General features: G+C 34.0%; 1 protein-coding gene across 4 annotated transcripts in view; it reads right to left on the bottom strand.

Moving 5' to 3' along the window:
• The window catches only part of ROCK1 (Rho associated coiled-coil containing protein kinase 1), a 124,723-nt gene that overhangs the window by 48,191 nt on the left and 58,829 nt on the right, over positions 1-17,703 (bottom strand). For all 4 annotated transcript variants that reach the window (XM_070778856.1, XM_070778854.1, XM_070778853.1 and 1 more), the window contains 6 exons: positions 14,648-14,823; positions 13,770-13,854; positions 12,333-12,477; positions 11,883-12,021; positions 8,619-8,710; positions 697-856 (listed from right to left, as the gene is read on the bottom strand). In XM_070778856.1, the coding sequence (XP_070634957.1) occupies positions 697-856; positions 8,619-8,710; positions 11,883-12,021; positions 12,333-12,477; positions 13,770-13,854; positions 14,648-14,823 (797 nt within the window). The remainder of the gene's footprint in view (positions 1-696; positions 857-8,618; positions 8,711-11,882; positions 12,022-12,332; positions 12,478-13,769; positions 13,855-14,647; positions 14,824-17,703) is intronic.

Here is a 17,703-nt window from a genome sequence, read left to right as displayed (position 1 = left end):
GTCCACTAGAAAAGCTAAAACTAACATTAGCTAATACTAATGATAATAATAACACTGCGTGCTTGTGCCATGCAGAGCATTGCTCTAAGTTTTACTGTATTTTGATTTATTTAACCCCTACACAACCCTGAGACACAAATATTATCCCCATCATCTGTATTTTTGAGGAAATGAAGGTATAAAAGATCAAAGCTATTTGCCTAAGGTCACAAGGCCTTATAACGTAAAATATAGTGAATTCACTGAGAAGTTTTAGGGAGGAATCACTTAATTTTTGAAGAATTAAAAACCATAGGCCTTTTGTAACACCAATATAGCAATGATAATGCTAGAAGACTACATACTGTTTAAAAATGCATTATAAAACCAGAACTCTTTGGATAACAGGATTAAGCAAAATATCAACAGTAACAGAATCTCTTGACCCATTAATAGCTGTAATGTGAAGAAACATTAAGTTATTCAGCAAAGAATTTCTGAAAAACAATATCCTGAGCATGGATGATTTTAAAAGATACTAAATACAAAATCCTGGAAATATAATTAATTGGTGAATGTGACATATTAATATATCTTTTTATACACCATTAAATTTACTTTAAATGTTCTAAAGTGAATTTTAGATATCCCTAAGAAAATAATATGACTACAACAAAATCAGTGCCTACCCCCAAAACCAATGTGTAGCATACTTACCTACGATTGCTATAATATGTAAATCCTACAAAAGGTAGTTGATTGCCAACAAAAGCTTTAGGTATAGGGAATGTTTCTTCATCTCCTTTATCTTCTTCCAAGTCATCAAAGTTACTTGTGTCTATGTCACTACTTAAATCAGGTACAACTGGTGCTACAGCTAAAAACAGAAACAAAAGTAGTTCATTTCAAATTTAGTATCAAGTGAAGCAATGATTTTGCACTAATTACTAATGATTTCCTACATATAAATAACTTGTGAACCACAAATTCTAAATGGGCTTAATTCTATTACAATAAGCTTTACTAGGATTATTAATCAGCAGCTACAGATCACTGATTATATAATTCTGTAAATCAATTATTTTCAAAAATAATTATGATAATTATCATATATACCTCAAGTTTGAGTATTACAAGTCAAGTATTATTAAGGTTTGTTTTAAAATACATTGTAGTATAAGATGTGCAAAAGCAATCAGGGCTACAGAAAAGACTGTTCAGAAACTATAGGGCAAAACAAATTGCACTTAAAGTTGGTTAGCTTCATTTACAGTATTTCACTTGCTAATCTGCTCTATAGCAAACTAGAAATCAGTTACCTCTCTTAGCAGTCTTGGATATAGTTAATATTTGTTATTGAAATATTTTTACTTATCTAGAATCTAGATAACCAGTATTCCCCTCCCCACTGGCTCAATAGCTCTATAAGAGCAAAGTTTTGGGGTTTTTTTCCAATTAATGTTGATTTACAATATTGTGTTTCAGGTGTAAAGCTAAGTGATTCACTTATGTATACGTGCGTGTGTGTGTGTGTGTGTGTGTATGTATATTTTTGTTTTTTTCCCAGATTCTTTTCCATTATTGGTTATTATTATGATATACTGAATAGGAGCAAAGTATTTTGAATTATATTTTCAGACTACCAATAGTTACCTTCCTTGAATTAAGTGATTAGGGGACAACTCAGGTAAGTCTTATAAAATGGCTGTTGGGAAAAGAGAGCAGGGATACAAAACCTCAACAAAGAATCTTCTTCAGGAGTTCTAAACTTGATGGGAAACAAGACCCATATACACTTAAAATAAAACTGTATGTGACAATGCAAATCTTCATGACATAGAAAATATCATATGAAACTAGTACTGTCTTCTTTTGAAGCTTAACTACACTACAGAAAGTACATACTAAAATAAATTTTTGGAAAAACATTTTCTAGTTTAAAGATTCAGGAGTATAATAAAACATCACTGAAATATTATCATCAAAACATTCAATAATTATTTTACATACAGTCATTTCATGTTCCCTAAGAGAAAAAGATGAAGAAGAGCAAACAGAAGTAACTGACATTACAATCTTAATTTCACACAAAATTTGAATTACTGCTCTACTAAATCATCTGGGTATTCCAGGCAAGAGGTTAACTATTGTTGTGCATCTCAGATGCAGTGACCTACTAGATAAACCTGGGAATGAAACAACACATTTAATCAAAAGAAGCTGCAGTTCTAACAGTAAACAGGAAAAGAGCTTTTCCACCATTTTCTTTCCTTAATGGCCAAGAAAACTGCCCAACTAGACAATTCTAGCTTCCTGACATTAACTGCCTAATTTGTGGAAAGATGGGAAAAAAGGATTGTCATTCCTTATGTAGTACATCCTCTTAGCACAAATTTAACCTTAAAACAGTAGTTTTCAATCAGGGGCAAGTCTAGGCCCTCAGGGATATTCAGCAATGTCTAAAGTTCTCAATTAAGGACAATTTTGGCCCCTCAGAGATATTCAGCAATGTCTGAATGTCAGAAATATCTGGGTGCATAATTTTCGTTGTCACAACTGGGGGAGGGATGTTGCTGATATCTGGTGGGTAGAGACCACATACTTTCCAGAATTTGTTATCTGTAGACTTTTTTTGATGATGGCCATTCTGACCAGTGTGAGGTGAAGACATTGTATATTGATAAAGGGGTCAACTGACGAAGGAGATACAACAATGATAAACATATGTGCATACAACAACAGTTCCAAAGATACACATATACACATATAAACGACATAAAGGAAACAGTTCTAAGAGTGTCTTCAATAACCCACTTTTAATAGTGAACAAAAAATCCAAACAGAAGATGAATAAGAAAATGGAGGACTTGAATAACACTGTAAACCAAATAGATACAACAGAAAAATAAAGCACACCCCAACACCAATAGCAGAATACATATTTTTCTCAAGTGCACATGGGACTTCTCCAGGACAGACTGTATGTTAGTTCAAAATACAATAAATTTAAAGAGGCTGAAATTATACGAAGCATTTTCTCCAACCACAATAGAATGAAACAAGAAGTCAATAATAGAAGGAAAATTAGAAGATTAACAAATATGTGGAAATTAAACAGTATTCTCTTAAACCATGAGTTGAAGAAATGAAAAAGAAAGAAAGAAAGAAAATGCTTTGAGATAAATGAAAATGAAAACAATATACCAAAACTTATGGGATTCAGTGAAAGCAATACTTAGGGAAGCACTTTATTTATAAATGCCTATGTTATATAAAAAAAGGATCTCAAATCAACAACCCAGACTGACACTCTAAGAAACTAGAAAAAGAGCAAATCAAGCCCAAAGCTAGAGGAAGCAAAGAAAAAATACAGATCAAAATGCAAGTAAATAAAATATGTAACAGAAAATGAACCATGAAAATTAACAAATAATTGGTTCTTTAAAAAGATCAATCAAATTGGAAAATCTTTTACTTCAATAAGAAAAAAGGAGAAGACACATGAACAACTAAAATCAGAAATTAAAGTGGGGACATAATTATCAAGCTTCTACAAATAAAAGGGATAAAATTTTAAAACTATGAACAACTGTACACCAACATATTAGATAACCGAGATGAAATGACAAATTCCAGAAACACAAACTATCAAAACTTACTTGTAAAAGAAATTTGAAAAGACCTATGGTAAGAGATTTAATCAATAACAAAAAATGTCTCAACAAAAGCCCAAGACAAGATGGTTTCACAACTGAATTCCATCAAACACTTAAAGAAGACTTAATCCCAATCCTCACAATTTACTAAAGACAGAAGAGGATAAAACATTTCCTAATTCATCCCATGAAGCCAGAATTACTCTGACACCAAAGCCAACCAAGACACCACAAGAAAAAAACACAAACCAATATCCCCTGATGCAAAAATCTTTAACAAAATACTAACAAATTGAATGTAGCCACATATTAAGAGGGTTATAAGCTATGATCAAGTGGGATATATTCCAGGGTGGCTCACCACATGAAAGTTAATCAGTGTAATACATCACATTAATAGCATGAAGGAAAAAACCCACATGATTATTTCAAATAACACAGAAATGGCATTTTACAAAATCCAACACACTTTCATGATAAAAATATTCAGTCAACAAGGCATAGAAGGGAACTTCCTCAATATAATAAAGGGCACTATTGAAAAACCCACAGCCCACATCACACACAACAGGGAAAGATTGAAAGCTTTTCCCCAACGATCAGGAACAAGATAAAGAAGGATGCTCAATTACGCTACTGCTATTCAACAACATGTTGAAAGTTCTAGTCAGAGCAAACAGGCAAGAAAAGAAAATAAAAGGCAGCCTAACTGGAAACACATTCAGTAACTGCTCTAAAAATTCCACTATCTTTTTTTTCAGGAATGGAAAAACCCATTCTAAAGTTCATACGGAATCTCAAGGGATCCCCAATACAGGCATACCTGACAAATATTGTGAGTTCCACTTCAGATCAGAGCAATAAAGCAAACAGTGCAATAAAGTGAGTCATATAACTTTTCTTTGGCTCCCCAGTGTGTACAGAAGTTATGTTAACACTATAATATAGTCTGTTATGTGTGCAACAGCATTATGTTTTAAAAACTGTTAAAATTAAAAACCTAATTTAAAATTAAGGCCTTAACGAAAAAATATTTCACTGCTAAAAAATGCTAACCATCATCTGACCACACAGTGTTGCCACAGATCTTCAATTTTTAAAAACTGCAGCTATCTGTGAAGCCAACAAAGCCAGGTATGCCCGTAATCAAAACAATCTTGAAAAAGAAGAACAAAGTTGGAAGATTCAGACTTTCTGATTTCAAAAGCTACTACAAAGCTACCACAATCCAAATTGTGTAGTACTGGCATAAAGACAGGTATATAGATCAATGGAGTATAATAGAGACTTCAGAGATTAAACCCTCACATTATATGTTCAAATGCTTTTTGATAAGGGTACCAACACTATTCAAGGAAAAAAGGACAGTCATTTCAACAAATGGTGCTGGGAAAACTGGATATCTATATGCAAAAGAATGAAGTTGGAGTCTTATCTTACACTATATATAAAAATTAACTCAAAAGAATGGAAAGCAATTACTCTGACAGATACTTGTATAACAATGACCAGAGAAACATTACTCACCATAGCTAAAAGGACAAGCATCCTGAAGTATCAGTCAATAGAAGAACGGATTTTTTTAAAAAGTGGTATAAACACACAATGGAATACTATTCAGCCTTAAAATGGAATGAAATTCTGATGCAAGCTATAATATGGATGAATCCTGAAGACAAGCTAGTGAAATGTCAATCTCAAAAGATAAAGAATATATGAATTCACTTGTTTGAAGCACCAAGAACACTCAAATTCATAAATCAGAACAGTGGCCACTGGGGGTTGGGATAAGGGGAGAATGGAGATTTAAGCTTTAATGTGTTACAGAGACTTAGTTTGGAGTGATAGAAAAGTTCTGAAAATGGGCGGTGATGTGGTTACACAGCAATGTGAAGGTGCTTAATGCTACTGAACTGTGTCCTTAAAAATGGTTACAATGGTAAATTTTAAGATATTTATCCTTTATGACAATAAAAAAGAGATAATCTTTCTTAAAGTTTATTTTTTGTTAACAAGAACCCAATATAATGCTGAGGCAGTCTAAACTTCTAAGACCCTAAAACTTGCTAGCTCCTAAATTTTTTATCCACAAAGCCTACATTGATTATCTTTTTCATGAAAATATAAAATCCTAAGAGAGGACACCAGACCTGATGGAAAAACAGAACCTAAAGTAGCACATATGTGCATACAATTAATTGTTTGCTTTTAACTAAAATGAAAACTCATCACACATTTTGACAGTTACCCCAGTTAACCATAAGTGTCTCCCATCAACTAAAAGGTAGATTAAGTAATGGCAATATCTTATCTGAAATGAGATCATGAATGGCAAAGTTTTTCAAGTAACCACATGTTATATGTAAGATAGCATTATTAATAATGTTATTATATGTAATAAATGTTATAATTTTGTTTTCCCTAAAATTTAACTGCCAGCAAGTGCCAATCCCCTGCATTTCTAATCTATATAATACTAAACAGTAGAAATCTTTAAATGGTACATGGTATTTCACAAGATCAAAGATGCTGGAGTCAAACAGACTGAGACTTGAGTCCTGATGTTGTCATCTGCTAGTAGTGTGACCTGCCAGCAAAGCTAGCAGGTAGAAAGCTATTTAGGTCTTCTCATTTCTTCTTGTCTTTAATCTGTCATTTCTTCAATTCTATCCCAAATGAGTGGAAAAAGTAATTTTACAGTCTGAATACTTAGTGCCTCTAAATTAAGAGTAAGTAAGATCAGGAAGCTTGTGGAAATTCTGCCAAAAATCAAGCTGTTTTGTATTTGTACCCTGCTCCCACACGACCAAGGAACAGATGGTGAAGATTGCTGTTATAACTTGCAGACATGTAAGTGGTAAAACTACCAAAAGAACTATTATTTGCAAAACAGCAAGAAATCTTGCCAAAGAAAATTAGAGAGGCAAAAGAAAAGTAAAAAGAACTATAACTGTTATATAATTTTTAAAATCTTGGCAGGTCAGAGAGGTCAGTTCAGAATAGAAGTATTCTTGGTATTTTAGGGGTGGGAAGTAAAGAAGGGGTAGGAAGAGAGAAAAGGAAGAATAGAACAGTAAGTTCTACAGACTTCAATTTTTGTTTCTTTTTTTACAGTAAGCACAAAATAGAAGCTATAAGGATTAGGGAAAGCTCTCAAAATGCTGAAGTACATTATATCTAAGTAGACTGTAGCAAAACCATAGGTAAAAAAAGATACAAAAATGCTAACAATACTACTGATAATACTACCTATTTATAGAAATTCTTTAAACATGCAGTTCATTTGATTTAAATCAAAGACACAATTCATCTTACTTGCTTTTTCCATAAACAGTTATAGTAAGGAAGTGTAATATAAAAAACGCCACTGATGTGGATGCCTCAATTCCACTAGACTATGAGCTGTTTTCCTAGTGTCTGCAATAGAGCTGTGCTCAGGATACAGCAGGTGGTCAGTGCTTGCTGACTAGACTGCCTCCTCTCCTAATTAATACCAACTTTCAATACACAAAAGGAATTATGTCTTCCCTACTTTTAACAGTGAATTATTGTATGGTTACTCTGGAGTTATTTATGCATAGCTTCACTTTGAAAAAGAACAGAAAGATAGTACTTGTTAGTTTCTGCAGTTCTCTTTTTAAATTTTCTCTGCTTTACAATTGTAAACGTATGTTTCCAGCCTTCTGAAACTTTACTGAGAGCATAATTTGAATAAAAAACAGAATTTTGCAAGGCACCCACTTATCATCTCACTCTACTCATCTCTGTCTTGCAAGCTTCTCTTGCAACAGGAAAACAATAATCATTTATTATGTTTATTATAAATGTTTATTGTTATCAATAAACATTTACTTATGAGGAGGGGGAAGTTCCTTATTTCCCAGTGTATAACTAACTGTTAATAGAGTCTCTCAAGGTGACGCAGCTCCTGCAGCTTCTCCAGACAGCAATGTCAGTATCTGCAGTGGTGTCATTTCTTAATTTCCAGAAAATTTTATTTCCCCTTTTCCCCTCTGTAGTCAGTTTTACAGCTTAGTACCATATATGTACTGTACCTGAAGGCAATATGATAACAAGGATATTTCACTAATATTGGCAAACCTGCATGATCTGTTTCTTCAAAATTAAAAAGAATCATCTCTTGCAATCTCAACTAGATAGGCAGATCTTAAGAGGAATACCTAATTTGTAACTGTTTCTAAAACAGCTGAGTTCATTTCGTAATTACTGTCCATTGCTGATGTTGCAGCAGGAAGTTAAGGGCTAACATACACTATTCTTTCTCTGCTAAGTGAAAAAGGGAACAATTTCTGAGACTTCAGCAAGGGAAAGGTGAATTCTTGGCCTCCCAAATCCACAAAGATCATGGGAACCTTTGGTGCCATTATGATTTCAATTCAGCTACGTTAAACAAGGTTTTCTGTGAACTGTCATAATCTCCACTGTTTTTAAAACAGGGAAATAGTCTAAATGGACTGAAAATTAACTTCCTGCATACTACCAATTTTTATTTATTTTTATTGCAAGCTGCAAGTCTGATGGAACCAAGCATACCATAATTTCTTATATGCTACCACAAATTAAATTCTGATAGAACCTCCTTATACTTTAGGTTTTAGCAAAAACAAGAGAATAAACTTTTTTTTTTTTTCACGAGAAATATTACCTCTTAATTACTGGACTTCCTCTATAATGAGATACTGAAGTCTATACCAAGCAATTCAACAAAGATCAAGTATCGCATTATGACTATTGAGCCCAACTCCATTACACGTACATAACATTTCATCTTGGCATAGAGAGGGAGCAGTATATTTTCCCCAATATTATCAAACAGTCTCTCTTTAACTAGGTTAGGACAACACTTACATAGCTTTGGATTTTCATCAGATATACACTTATTTTAGGAAGGCAGTTCCAAGAGACTATTTACCACAACTGCTTTCAAATATTCACTGTAGCGTGCAAGAAGAAACAACTTACTGTCTCGAAGTGTTTCCCAAGCCCATTGATCATTTTTGAAGAAGAGATGTCGTTTGATTTCTTCTACACCATTTCGCCCTAATCTCACCTCTCTGAATAGAGAGAAAAGGAGAAAAATCAATTAATCATTTAAGATTTTATTACTATTATCTATTCATATTTATTTGGGGCATAATGCTAAGTTTGTGCAAGATGATAAATACAATTCTATGTCTCCCTGAAATTATGTTGACTATCAGGATAATTTTGAGCATACATAAAAAATAAGTTGAAGACTGAGAATATTAAAGAATTTTTTCCAAAGAAAAACACACACACACCAAAAAACCCCACAGATTTATTGATCCTCCATGGTTTTTCTACTGACAACAAATAACCAGATGAATCACTTTTCTTGCTTCATTAGCCTAATGAATTTTCCTGATAGGTTTTTTAATAGTGGTAAATATATTTTTTTGCAACTAACAACTTTCACACCAGCAGCTTACAAAAACTCCAAAAGATATTTTAAATATAAAATTTCCATTTTATCCTCTAGTAAATATTTCTGACCAAACACCAATGATAACTCATTCTTGACTCTCCTACAAAATTGAGAGCTTTATAGACTATGCCAAAGCCTTTGACTGGGTGGATCACAATAAACTGTGGAAAATTCTGAAAGAGATGGGAACAGCAGACCACCTGACCTGCCTCTTGAGTAACCATATGCAGGTTAGGAAGCAACGGTTAGAACTGGACATGGAACAACAGACTGGTTCCAAATAGGAAAAGGAGTACATCAAGGCTGTATATTGTCACCCTGCTTATTTAACTTCTATGCAGAGGACATCATGAGAAACACTGGGCTGGAGGAAGCACAAGCTGGAATCAAGACTGCCGGGAGAAATATCAATAACCTCAGATATGCAGATGACACCACCCTTATGGCAGAAAGTGAAGAAGAACTAAAGAGCCTCTTGATGAAAGTGAAAGAGAAGAATGAAAAAGTTACCTTAAAACTCAACATTCAGAAAACTAAGATCATGGCATCTGGTCCCATCACTTCATGGAAAATAGATGGGGAAACAGTGGAAACAGTGGCTGACTTTATTTTTTTGGGCTTCAAAATCACTGCAGATGGTGACTGCAGCCATGAAATTAAAAGACGCTTACTCCTTGGAAGGAAAGTTATGACCAACCTAGATAGCATATTCAAAAGCAGAGATATTACTTTGTCAACAAAAGTCCAGCTAGTCGAGGCTATGGTTTTTCCAGGGGTATGTATGGATGTGAGAGTTGAACTATAAAGAAAGCTGAGTGCCGAAGAATTGATGCTTTTGAACTGTGGTGTTGGAGAAGACTCTTGAGAGTCCCTTGGACTGCAAGGAGATCCAACCAGTCCATCCTAAAGGAGATCAGTCCTGGGTGTTCATTGGAAGGACTGATGTTGAAGCTGAAACTCCAATACTTTGGCCACCTGATGTGAAGAGGTGACTCATTTGAAAAGACCCTGATGCTGGGGAAGATTGAGGGCAGGAGGAGAAGGGGACGACAGAAGATGAGATGGTTGGATGGCAGCACCGACTCAATGGACATGGGTTTGGGTGGACTCTGGGAGTTGGTGATGGACAGGGAGGCCTGGCGTGCTGCAGTTCATGGGGTTGCAGAGTCGGACACGACTCAGCAACTGAACTGAACTGAATGGGACAAGCTACTGATCCTTGGCCTCTTCGGTAGGCACAGAAAAAAAACATTTTAAAATGTGCCTTTAGTTGAACTGGAAAGAGGAACTCAGCACCATGTGCTTTAGTAGAGCACTTGTAAACAACAAAAATCTCAAACTTTTTCATGAGTTGAAAGACAAACTGCTTTAGATATAATGAGACACTTTTAATAACTTTCACTGACTCTCTCAGACTGGATTAGGGAAACTCTCCATGGTTCTTTGGCACATGATACTTGAGAGTACTTATCTCTGTACAGTAAGTATCTCATTTGCTTGTCTGCTTCCCACAAAGGGCTAGGACACAGTGGAGAAGAGGCTGTGCCCCTTGTTCAATTCTATACCCCAGCATGGTTTTTATATTAGACTACATTTATATAGTGCTTATATTAAAACATAGAAATTTCAAAAACTATCATGTTTCAGGTTCTAAAGGACATACTGAAGGAGGATAAATTAACTTCAATTAAAGTGAATCCAAAATTGAAACATATTTAAAGGTACAAAGCCCCTCTTGTACTTACATTAACCATATACAACCTTAAACCTTAAATGTAATCTTAGTAAGTCATCTGGTTCATATTTAAACTTTAGAAGTAAAAGACAAGGAGATATATATATATATGTAACATGCCATTTCTGTTTCTAAGACATTTACGTGCATTTACATTTGTAAAAAATGCTTGTTGAAACTAGAAGACCATGTTAATGAAGGAAGGAGGTAGGAAATACTAATACTATTTTTTGTATAGCTCTGCACTATCTCCTTAATTTCAAAAAGTATGCCAGATATAATTAAATCTTTTCCCCAGCTTTACTGAGGTATAACTGGCAAATAAAATTTTAAGATATTTAGCTTACAATGTGACAATTTTCTATTCAAATATATACACTGAAAGGATTCCCCCAACAAGCTAATCAATCACTTCACATATTTACTTTTCCTGTTTCAGCTGGTCGCAAGAACATTTAAGTTCTAGCCCCTCAACAAATTTCAACTACACAATATAGTATTAAATGGCATCAACTGGAAGATGCATCATCATTTTTCTATCACTAGGAGAAAAAAATGCCCTCAATTAAATTAGTACATGCCATTGATCTTAAGATGCACTCTAATTTTTGAGATTTTAACATGTTTCTAAAAAAAAAATAAAACCCTCAGGGAATTCCTTTTCACTGCCTGGGTTCAATCCCTGGTTGGGGAACTAAGAGTCTACAAGCCGTGCAGCACGGCCAAAAGAACAACAACAACAAAACCAGACTCAATAAAATATACTATCATCTTTATATTTAAGTTAAAATTTTAACAATGAAAAAAATTACAATCTGATCTAGTCATCAGAAAAGAATCTTTTACTATCCCAATTTCTTAGGTAAGGTAATTGAGATCCAGAAAAATCAGAAAATTATAGCAGGTTTCACTGTCATGAATGACTTGAAGAATGGTAACATTTTTATTTCAATAGTATAAATAAAGGAGCTCAGAAATAGACCTTAAAAACTGAGCAGCAAAATCAAAGTTTCCTTGAATAGTGTTCCATGTTAAAATTATTTACCTGTCAGTAAGGAAGGCACAAATAAGATTTTTTGCTTCTTTTGATATGTCATTATCATCAGGGAAGGTAAGAGAATTTTTATGGTTCATAATCTTACTGTAAGTTCCAACCAGAGAATCTGCATAAAATGGTGTATCACCTGACAAATTGACAGGGAAAACAAAAACAAATTAAGATACATTTAGAGAAATAAGCTTCCAAGGAAAAGTCAATGTTACTGCTTAATGATAATTAACTATGCATAAACTAAAAACATACACCAAAAGAAGTAACACATCAAGTTTGTCAAAACACACAAAGTATGTGTGTTTGGATCACAGCTTGGATCAATCTGTTTTCTACTAACAAAATCAACATTGCTAACTTAATGTAATATTTTATCAGAAGAAGCCAAGTCTAAGTATGGAGATGAACAACTGTTAGAGGTACATAAAATTCTCCTTTACTTACCTACAAGCATTTCATATAAAAATACCCCAACTGACCACCAGTCACATTCTCGTCCATAATAACCATCGCCACCTTGAGATTTTAATACTTCAGGGGAAATATAATCAGGTGTTCCAACTGCTGTATCACATCGTACCATGCCTTCCTAAACAGAGGTCAAATTTTCAATTAGGATATAAATGTAAAGTGTCAATTATTCAACACAAGTGTTTTCTTAATATAACCTGTAGAACTCTAAGTCTTTATAAAAAGGTCATATTAAAACCTAATGTAAACTTGACAAAAAGTAATAAATAGCTTAATCCTATATACATATTATGTACATAATATATTCATGTGTGTATATGTTTACAGATATCTTTACTTTGTAATAACTTTCACTAGAAAGACATAGTAAATTTATTAATTTATTATTTTCCACTTATTATTCTTTTATTTTTAGACCATTTATTATTCCCCCAGTTGAAACAGTAAGATCTCAACTGCAGAGAACAAGTATATAAGTCAAGGCAAATATGTTGAGAAACTGACAACAAATCTCTTGATAACATTAATACATAAAAGGTGATTTAATTGTTTTTTACTAAAATAGTCATTCAATTTAACTATACTTGAAATAGAGAAAAACACATGTAAGAAGTGACCGTACACATATAAAATAGGAAGTCACATGCATGGAGAAAGGGTGTAATAGTGTTAAGCCCACTGATCTCTGTTTACCATACATTTTAAACTTCTCTCCAAAATAAAAACAAAACTATATATACCTGTTACTTACTGCAGCTGGTATTAATGCAAGAGAATGATCAATGTTTACACAAAAGTTCTCACATAGGGCTTTCCTCCTAACCAGTTAAGTTTCCTTTGGAAATAAATACAACTTTCTGGTTATTCTTCTATGATAAGTTTCAAAGAATATAAACTGTTTCAACTGAAAATAAAGCAGCATACTTGCTACTTCAGCCATGTACATGTTATTATATAAACAGTGAGCATGGATATCTTTTATGACTGACTCCCAAAATTAGTAGTAAGATCTTTTCATGTTTAATAGAAGGCTAAGTAAAACACTAAAAAATACATGTATTACTGAAATCCAGTTTTTATGAAGGTCGCATTTTAACATTGGCATTAGTATTTAGTGCCATTTAAACTAAGCCCATTTCTAGTTAAAATAGCAGACATTACAGAGTTATTTTAAAAAATTCAGTAAATCTGGCAATCCACACTTCCCCTAAACAGAGAGGGGAAAAATAAAGTACTCACAAGTTACTAACACAACAGTGAAACCATGGCATTTTAGTCCAACAAATAAGACAGGGCACATTGATTCTGTACACGTCCAGATATGGTTAGTAATTCTTAAATTCTTAAAACATTTTGTAAAAAGTATCGATCTTGAATTAGCAAAACTAAATTAAAATATAATTATTTAACCTTATTCATCTTCATACAAGTACCAAAATCTGCTAACTTCAAATGTCCAGATTTATCCAGCAGCATGTTATCAGGCTTCACATCTCTGAGGAGGGAAAAAAAATAGAGTATCTCTGAAACAGGTCATAAATTGATAAAAATTATATGAGGCAATGATTTTAGGTCCAATATCCTCACTCAGTTTAGGTAAGACCACCTTTAAACTATATGCACTCTCTCTCCACATCTATAAACTGAACTTCATCAGGGACATTCTCTCATGTGTTATGTCTCAGAAGAAGACATATAATATTCCCTTTGAAGCAGAGTTTGATTCTTCCAAGAGGAAAATCAAGTCATTTGAGAGAGAATAACCATAAAAAATGTAACATTCAAACATAAAAAGTAACTAAAACACACAAGATAGATAAATACATAAATAACCCTAAAAGAGGGTCTTAAGTCACTTCCATTTTTGTATCCCTGACATTGAGCACAGCAATTGCACAGAGAATTCAATTGGTGTTTGTAGAACAAATGAAACTACCCTTCTAACAAATAAGTATGATCTATTCACTAATCAAAAGCAAATTAATTTGAATGTAAAAATTTAAAGCATTTAATACCCTGGAAGATATCTTAAAAAAATAGCTTATACATTCTACTTTTCAGGACACTATATAAAAGCTTTATCATTAAGAAATATTAAAGAGTACATTTATATCAACACTAAATTGAAATGTCAGAACTACAAATTTTAAAGTTTTAAATCCTGAAATACCACTTATGTCATATGGAAGAATAGGTGGACTCAGAGTGGGATGTGTTAACCAAATAAAGTACTTATTTTTAGCTTCTCTCTTCGACAAATGAGAAATTTTAAACATTTTTATCTTTACCTATGGATAAAACCCATGGAATGGATTGCATCCAATGCAAGAACTACTTCTGCAGTATAGAATCGGGCCCATTTTTCAGGCACGTCATAGTTGCTCATTAAATTTACAAGATCTCCACCAGGCATGTACTCCATTACCATGTAAAGATAACGATCATCTTGGAATGCATAAAACAGCTACACAAATACAGAAGAACAAAGAAATTTATTAAGATTAAACAAAACTGCTTCATTTAAGAATTGTCAAAAACACTAGTATAATTAAAATAATCAAATGCAGTAGTTGTAAGCACTGTTTTTAAAAAGGAAATAAATACAAACATAAATAGCACAAAGAACTTCGCATATGTCAAGGAATTATTAACTGGTTATTTCTGAGGAGCTGGAGACTTTTTTCTCTACATTTTCTATACTAATTGAATTTCTTATACTGAGAATTTTAAAAAATTATAACTTTCAATAAAGGATATACAATTCTTCTAAGCAAAGATATACTGTAGTTCTAATTTAAATTGTGCATAGTGGGGTTTAATGTTAAATTTATATTGATATCACAATTTTCCAGTAGTCTAATAAATTAGGCTTTAGTTTTAATTGTCTCTGACTAGCTGTGTGACAAGGCAATTACATAGCCTCTCAAATTACCTGTGACTTCTGTACTGGGACTATACCATATGTGACTTTTAAACTTGCTGCAGTCTGCATCTAGATGCCTGGCAGTTGGCAAGTATTTAATGAATGTTCAATGAACAAAAGCACAAATTTAATCTATAAATTGAGGATGTAGCTAATGGGGACTAACTGCCTTTCTGGGTTGTTAAAAAGAGATCAGCAAATACTGAAAGCACTTACTACAACAGGTGCTCAGTAAACAACAGCAGTCAGTAGGAGGAGCAGCCAACAGAGAAGCAGGGAGAGGGCAACAGAGTCAAAGCAGGAAGGGGAAGGTCCATCAATATGAAATTGGCAACAATATCAGGCATAAATATATTATATGACCAGGGTTAAAGTTAAAAGGAGAGCAAATTTACAAAAGAACTTTTTTTTTTTCTTTTTTGGCCATGACGTGCAGCTTGTGGGATCTTAGTCCCCTGATATAGGGATCGAACTGGGGTCCAGGGCACTGAAAACCCCAAATCCAAACCACTGGACCACCAGGGAATTCTCTACAAAAGGACATTTTAAGTAAACATGAGAAGATTAGAATAGAACTAAAATAAATGAAATAAGCCCTAGAGAAAAATTATAAATTATAACTAATTTACCTAGGCAGTTATATCTTTAAATTCTTTTTGTTATTTCATTTTTTTCAACAGCGTGTAACGATTTTAGCTATGGATTTAGTAACTTTAGTTATTTTAGTTATGGATTTAGTAACTTATGGGCTTCCCTGGTAGCTCAGCTGGTAAAGAATTTGCCTGCAATGCAGAAGACCCTGGTTTGATCCCCTGGAGAAGGAAATGGCTACCCACTCCAGTATTCTGGCCTGGAGAGTTCTATGGACAGAGGAGCCTGGCGGGCTACAGTACATGGGGTTGCAAAGAGTCGGACATGACTGAGCGATTTTCACTTTCACTTAGTAACTTTAATTACAAAATATATATTTAGAGGGAAGGATAAGAAACTAAGTGGTCTCTCATGGCTATCCCAGGTTAACATGTACAGTGAATCACTCGGACACCATAATTAAAGAAACACTGCTGATCTGGTGGCAGTTTCCCTATTTACAGACAATGTATCAAGAAAAACAAAGCTTCAAACTCACAAGTTGTAAATTTAACCTTAAATATTTATGTCATGTTTTTAACTTTTTACACAACATTGAACATTTCTCATATCAGTAGTTCTCAACCAGAAAGGCAAACTGTTGGTGTCCCACAGCCCCCAGCAACCCACTCTCCCCAACACACCACAATGTCTGAACACAATTTTAGTTGCTAATAGCTGGTGTGTGGAGTGGAGACGGCTGCTACTGGGAGGGCCTGGGCAGAAGTCAGGGATCCTGTTATAAACCCTATAAGGCACAGGATAGCCCCCAGCAGCAAAACATCACATGGCTGAAAGGAAAAGGAAAGTTACTCGCACAGTCGTGTCTGACTTTGCGATCCTGTGGACTGTAGCCCGTCAAGTCCTCTGTCTATGGAATTCTCCAAGCAAGAGTACTAGAGTGGGTTGCCATTCCCTTCTCCAGGGGATCTTCCTGACCCAGGGCTCGAACCTGGGTCTCCTACATTGCAGGAAGATTCTTTACCAACTGAGCTACTAGGGAAGCCCTCACGTGGCTGAAAATGTCAACAATACCGAGACTGAGAGACCCTACTCTATATAGCTGATACAAACAAGAACAAACACTTTAAGTATAAAAAGCCTTATTATGCAAATCTTAAACATATTTCATATTCTTTTTATACCAATTACTATTATGCTTAGGACAGTTTTTATTACCTAGTATAAATAAAGAAGCTACAGAATTCATGCTAGGAATTCAGAAATGATCTAGCTTAGTAGTTTTACTCCATTTTTTAAACCAGAAGATCTTATCCCCCTCACATGAAATCTTAATAAGAACCCCAATATATAAGACACATAAAACATGCAGCTACTCTAATTGAAGCAGCAATAGAAAACCCAGAATTATAACCTACCCAAATAACTCCTTGCTCCCATGACTCCAAATGAGGTACCTATTCAGTTTAAAATAACCAATCTAAGCCAACTTTCACATTTTTGAGCAATGAAACTCAGGCTCAAAGATAGAAATAACCGGGCCACAACTTTAGGTAGACCTGTGGCAATCAAGATCAGGACCTACAATTACTAACTTTCTGATGTATTTTTCCTTCCACTGAAAAACCTGAAGCCAATACAATATTATTTGGAGGCCTAGCTTAACTTTTTTTCCTTCCTTTCTCCCATTTTCTTCCATTCCATAAAATGAGAGACAAATATTTACTTCCTTCCCAGAGATGATTCAATAACATTAAATTTTATGATTTTAAAAATGATGTATTAGATACTTTTATAACTGCCAATAAATTCTCTCTTGCTGTTCACTAA

The sequence above is a fragment of the Bos indicus genome, chromosome 24 (genome assembly GCF_029378745.1).
Source record: "Bos indicus isolate NIAB-ARS_2022 breed Sahiwal x Tharparkar chromosome 24, NIAB-ARS_B.indTharparkar_mat_pri_1.0, whole genome shotgun sequence".
Classification (NCBI taxonomy): domain Eukaryota; kingdom Metazoa; phylum Chordata; class Mammalia; order Artiodactyla; family Bovidae; genus Bos; species Bos indicus.
Note: the sequence above shows the minus strand (reverse complement) of the source record. Positions and strands in the feature narration are given on the sequence as shown.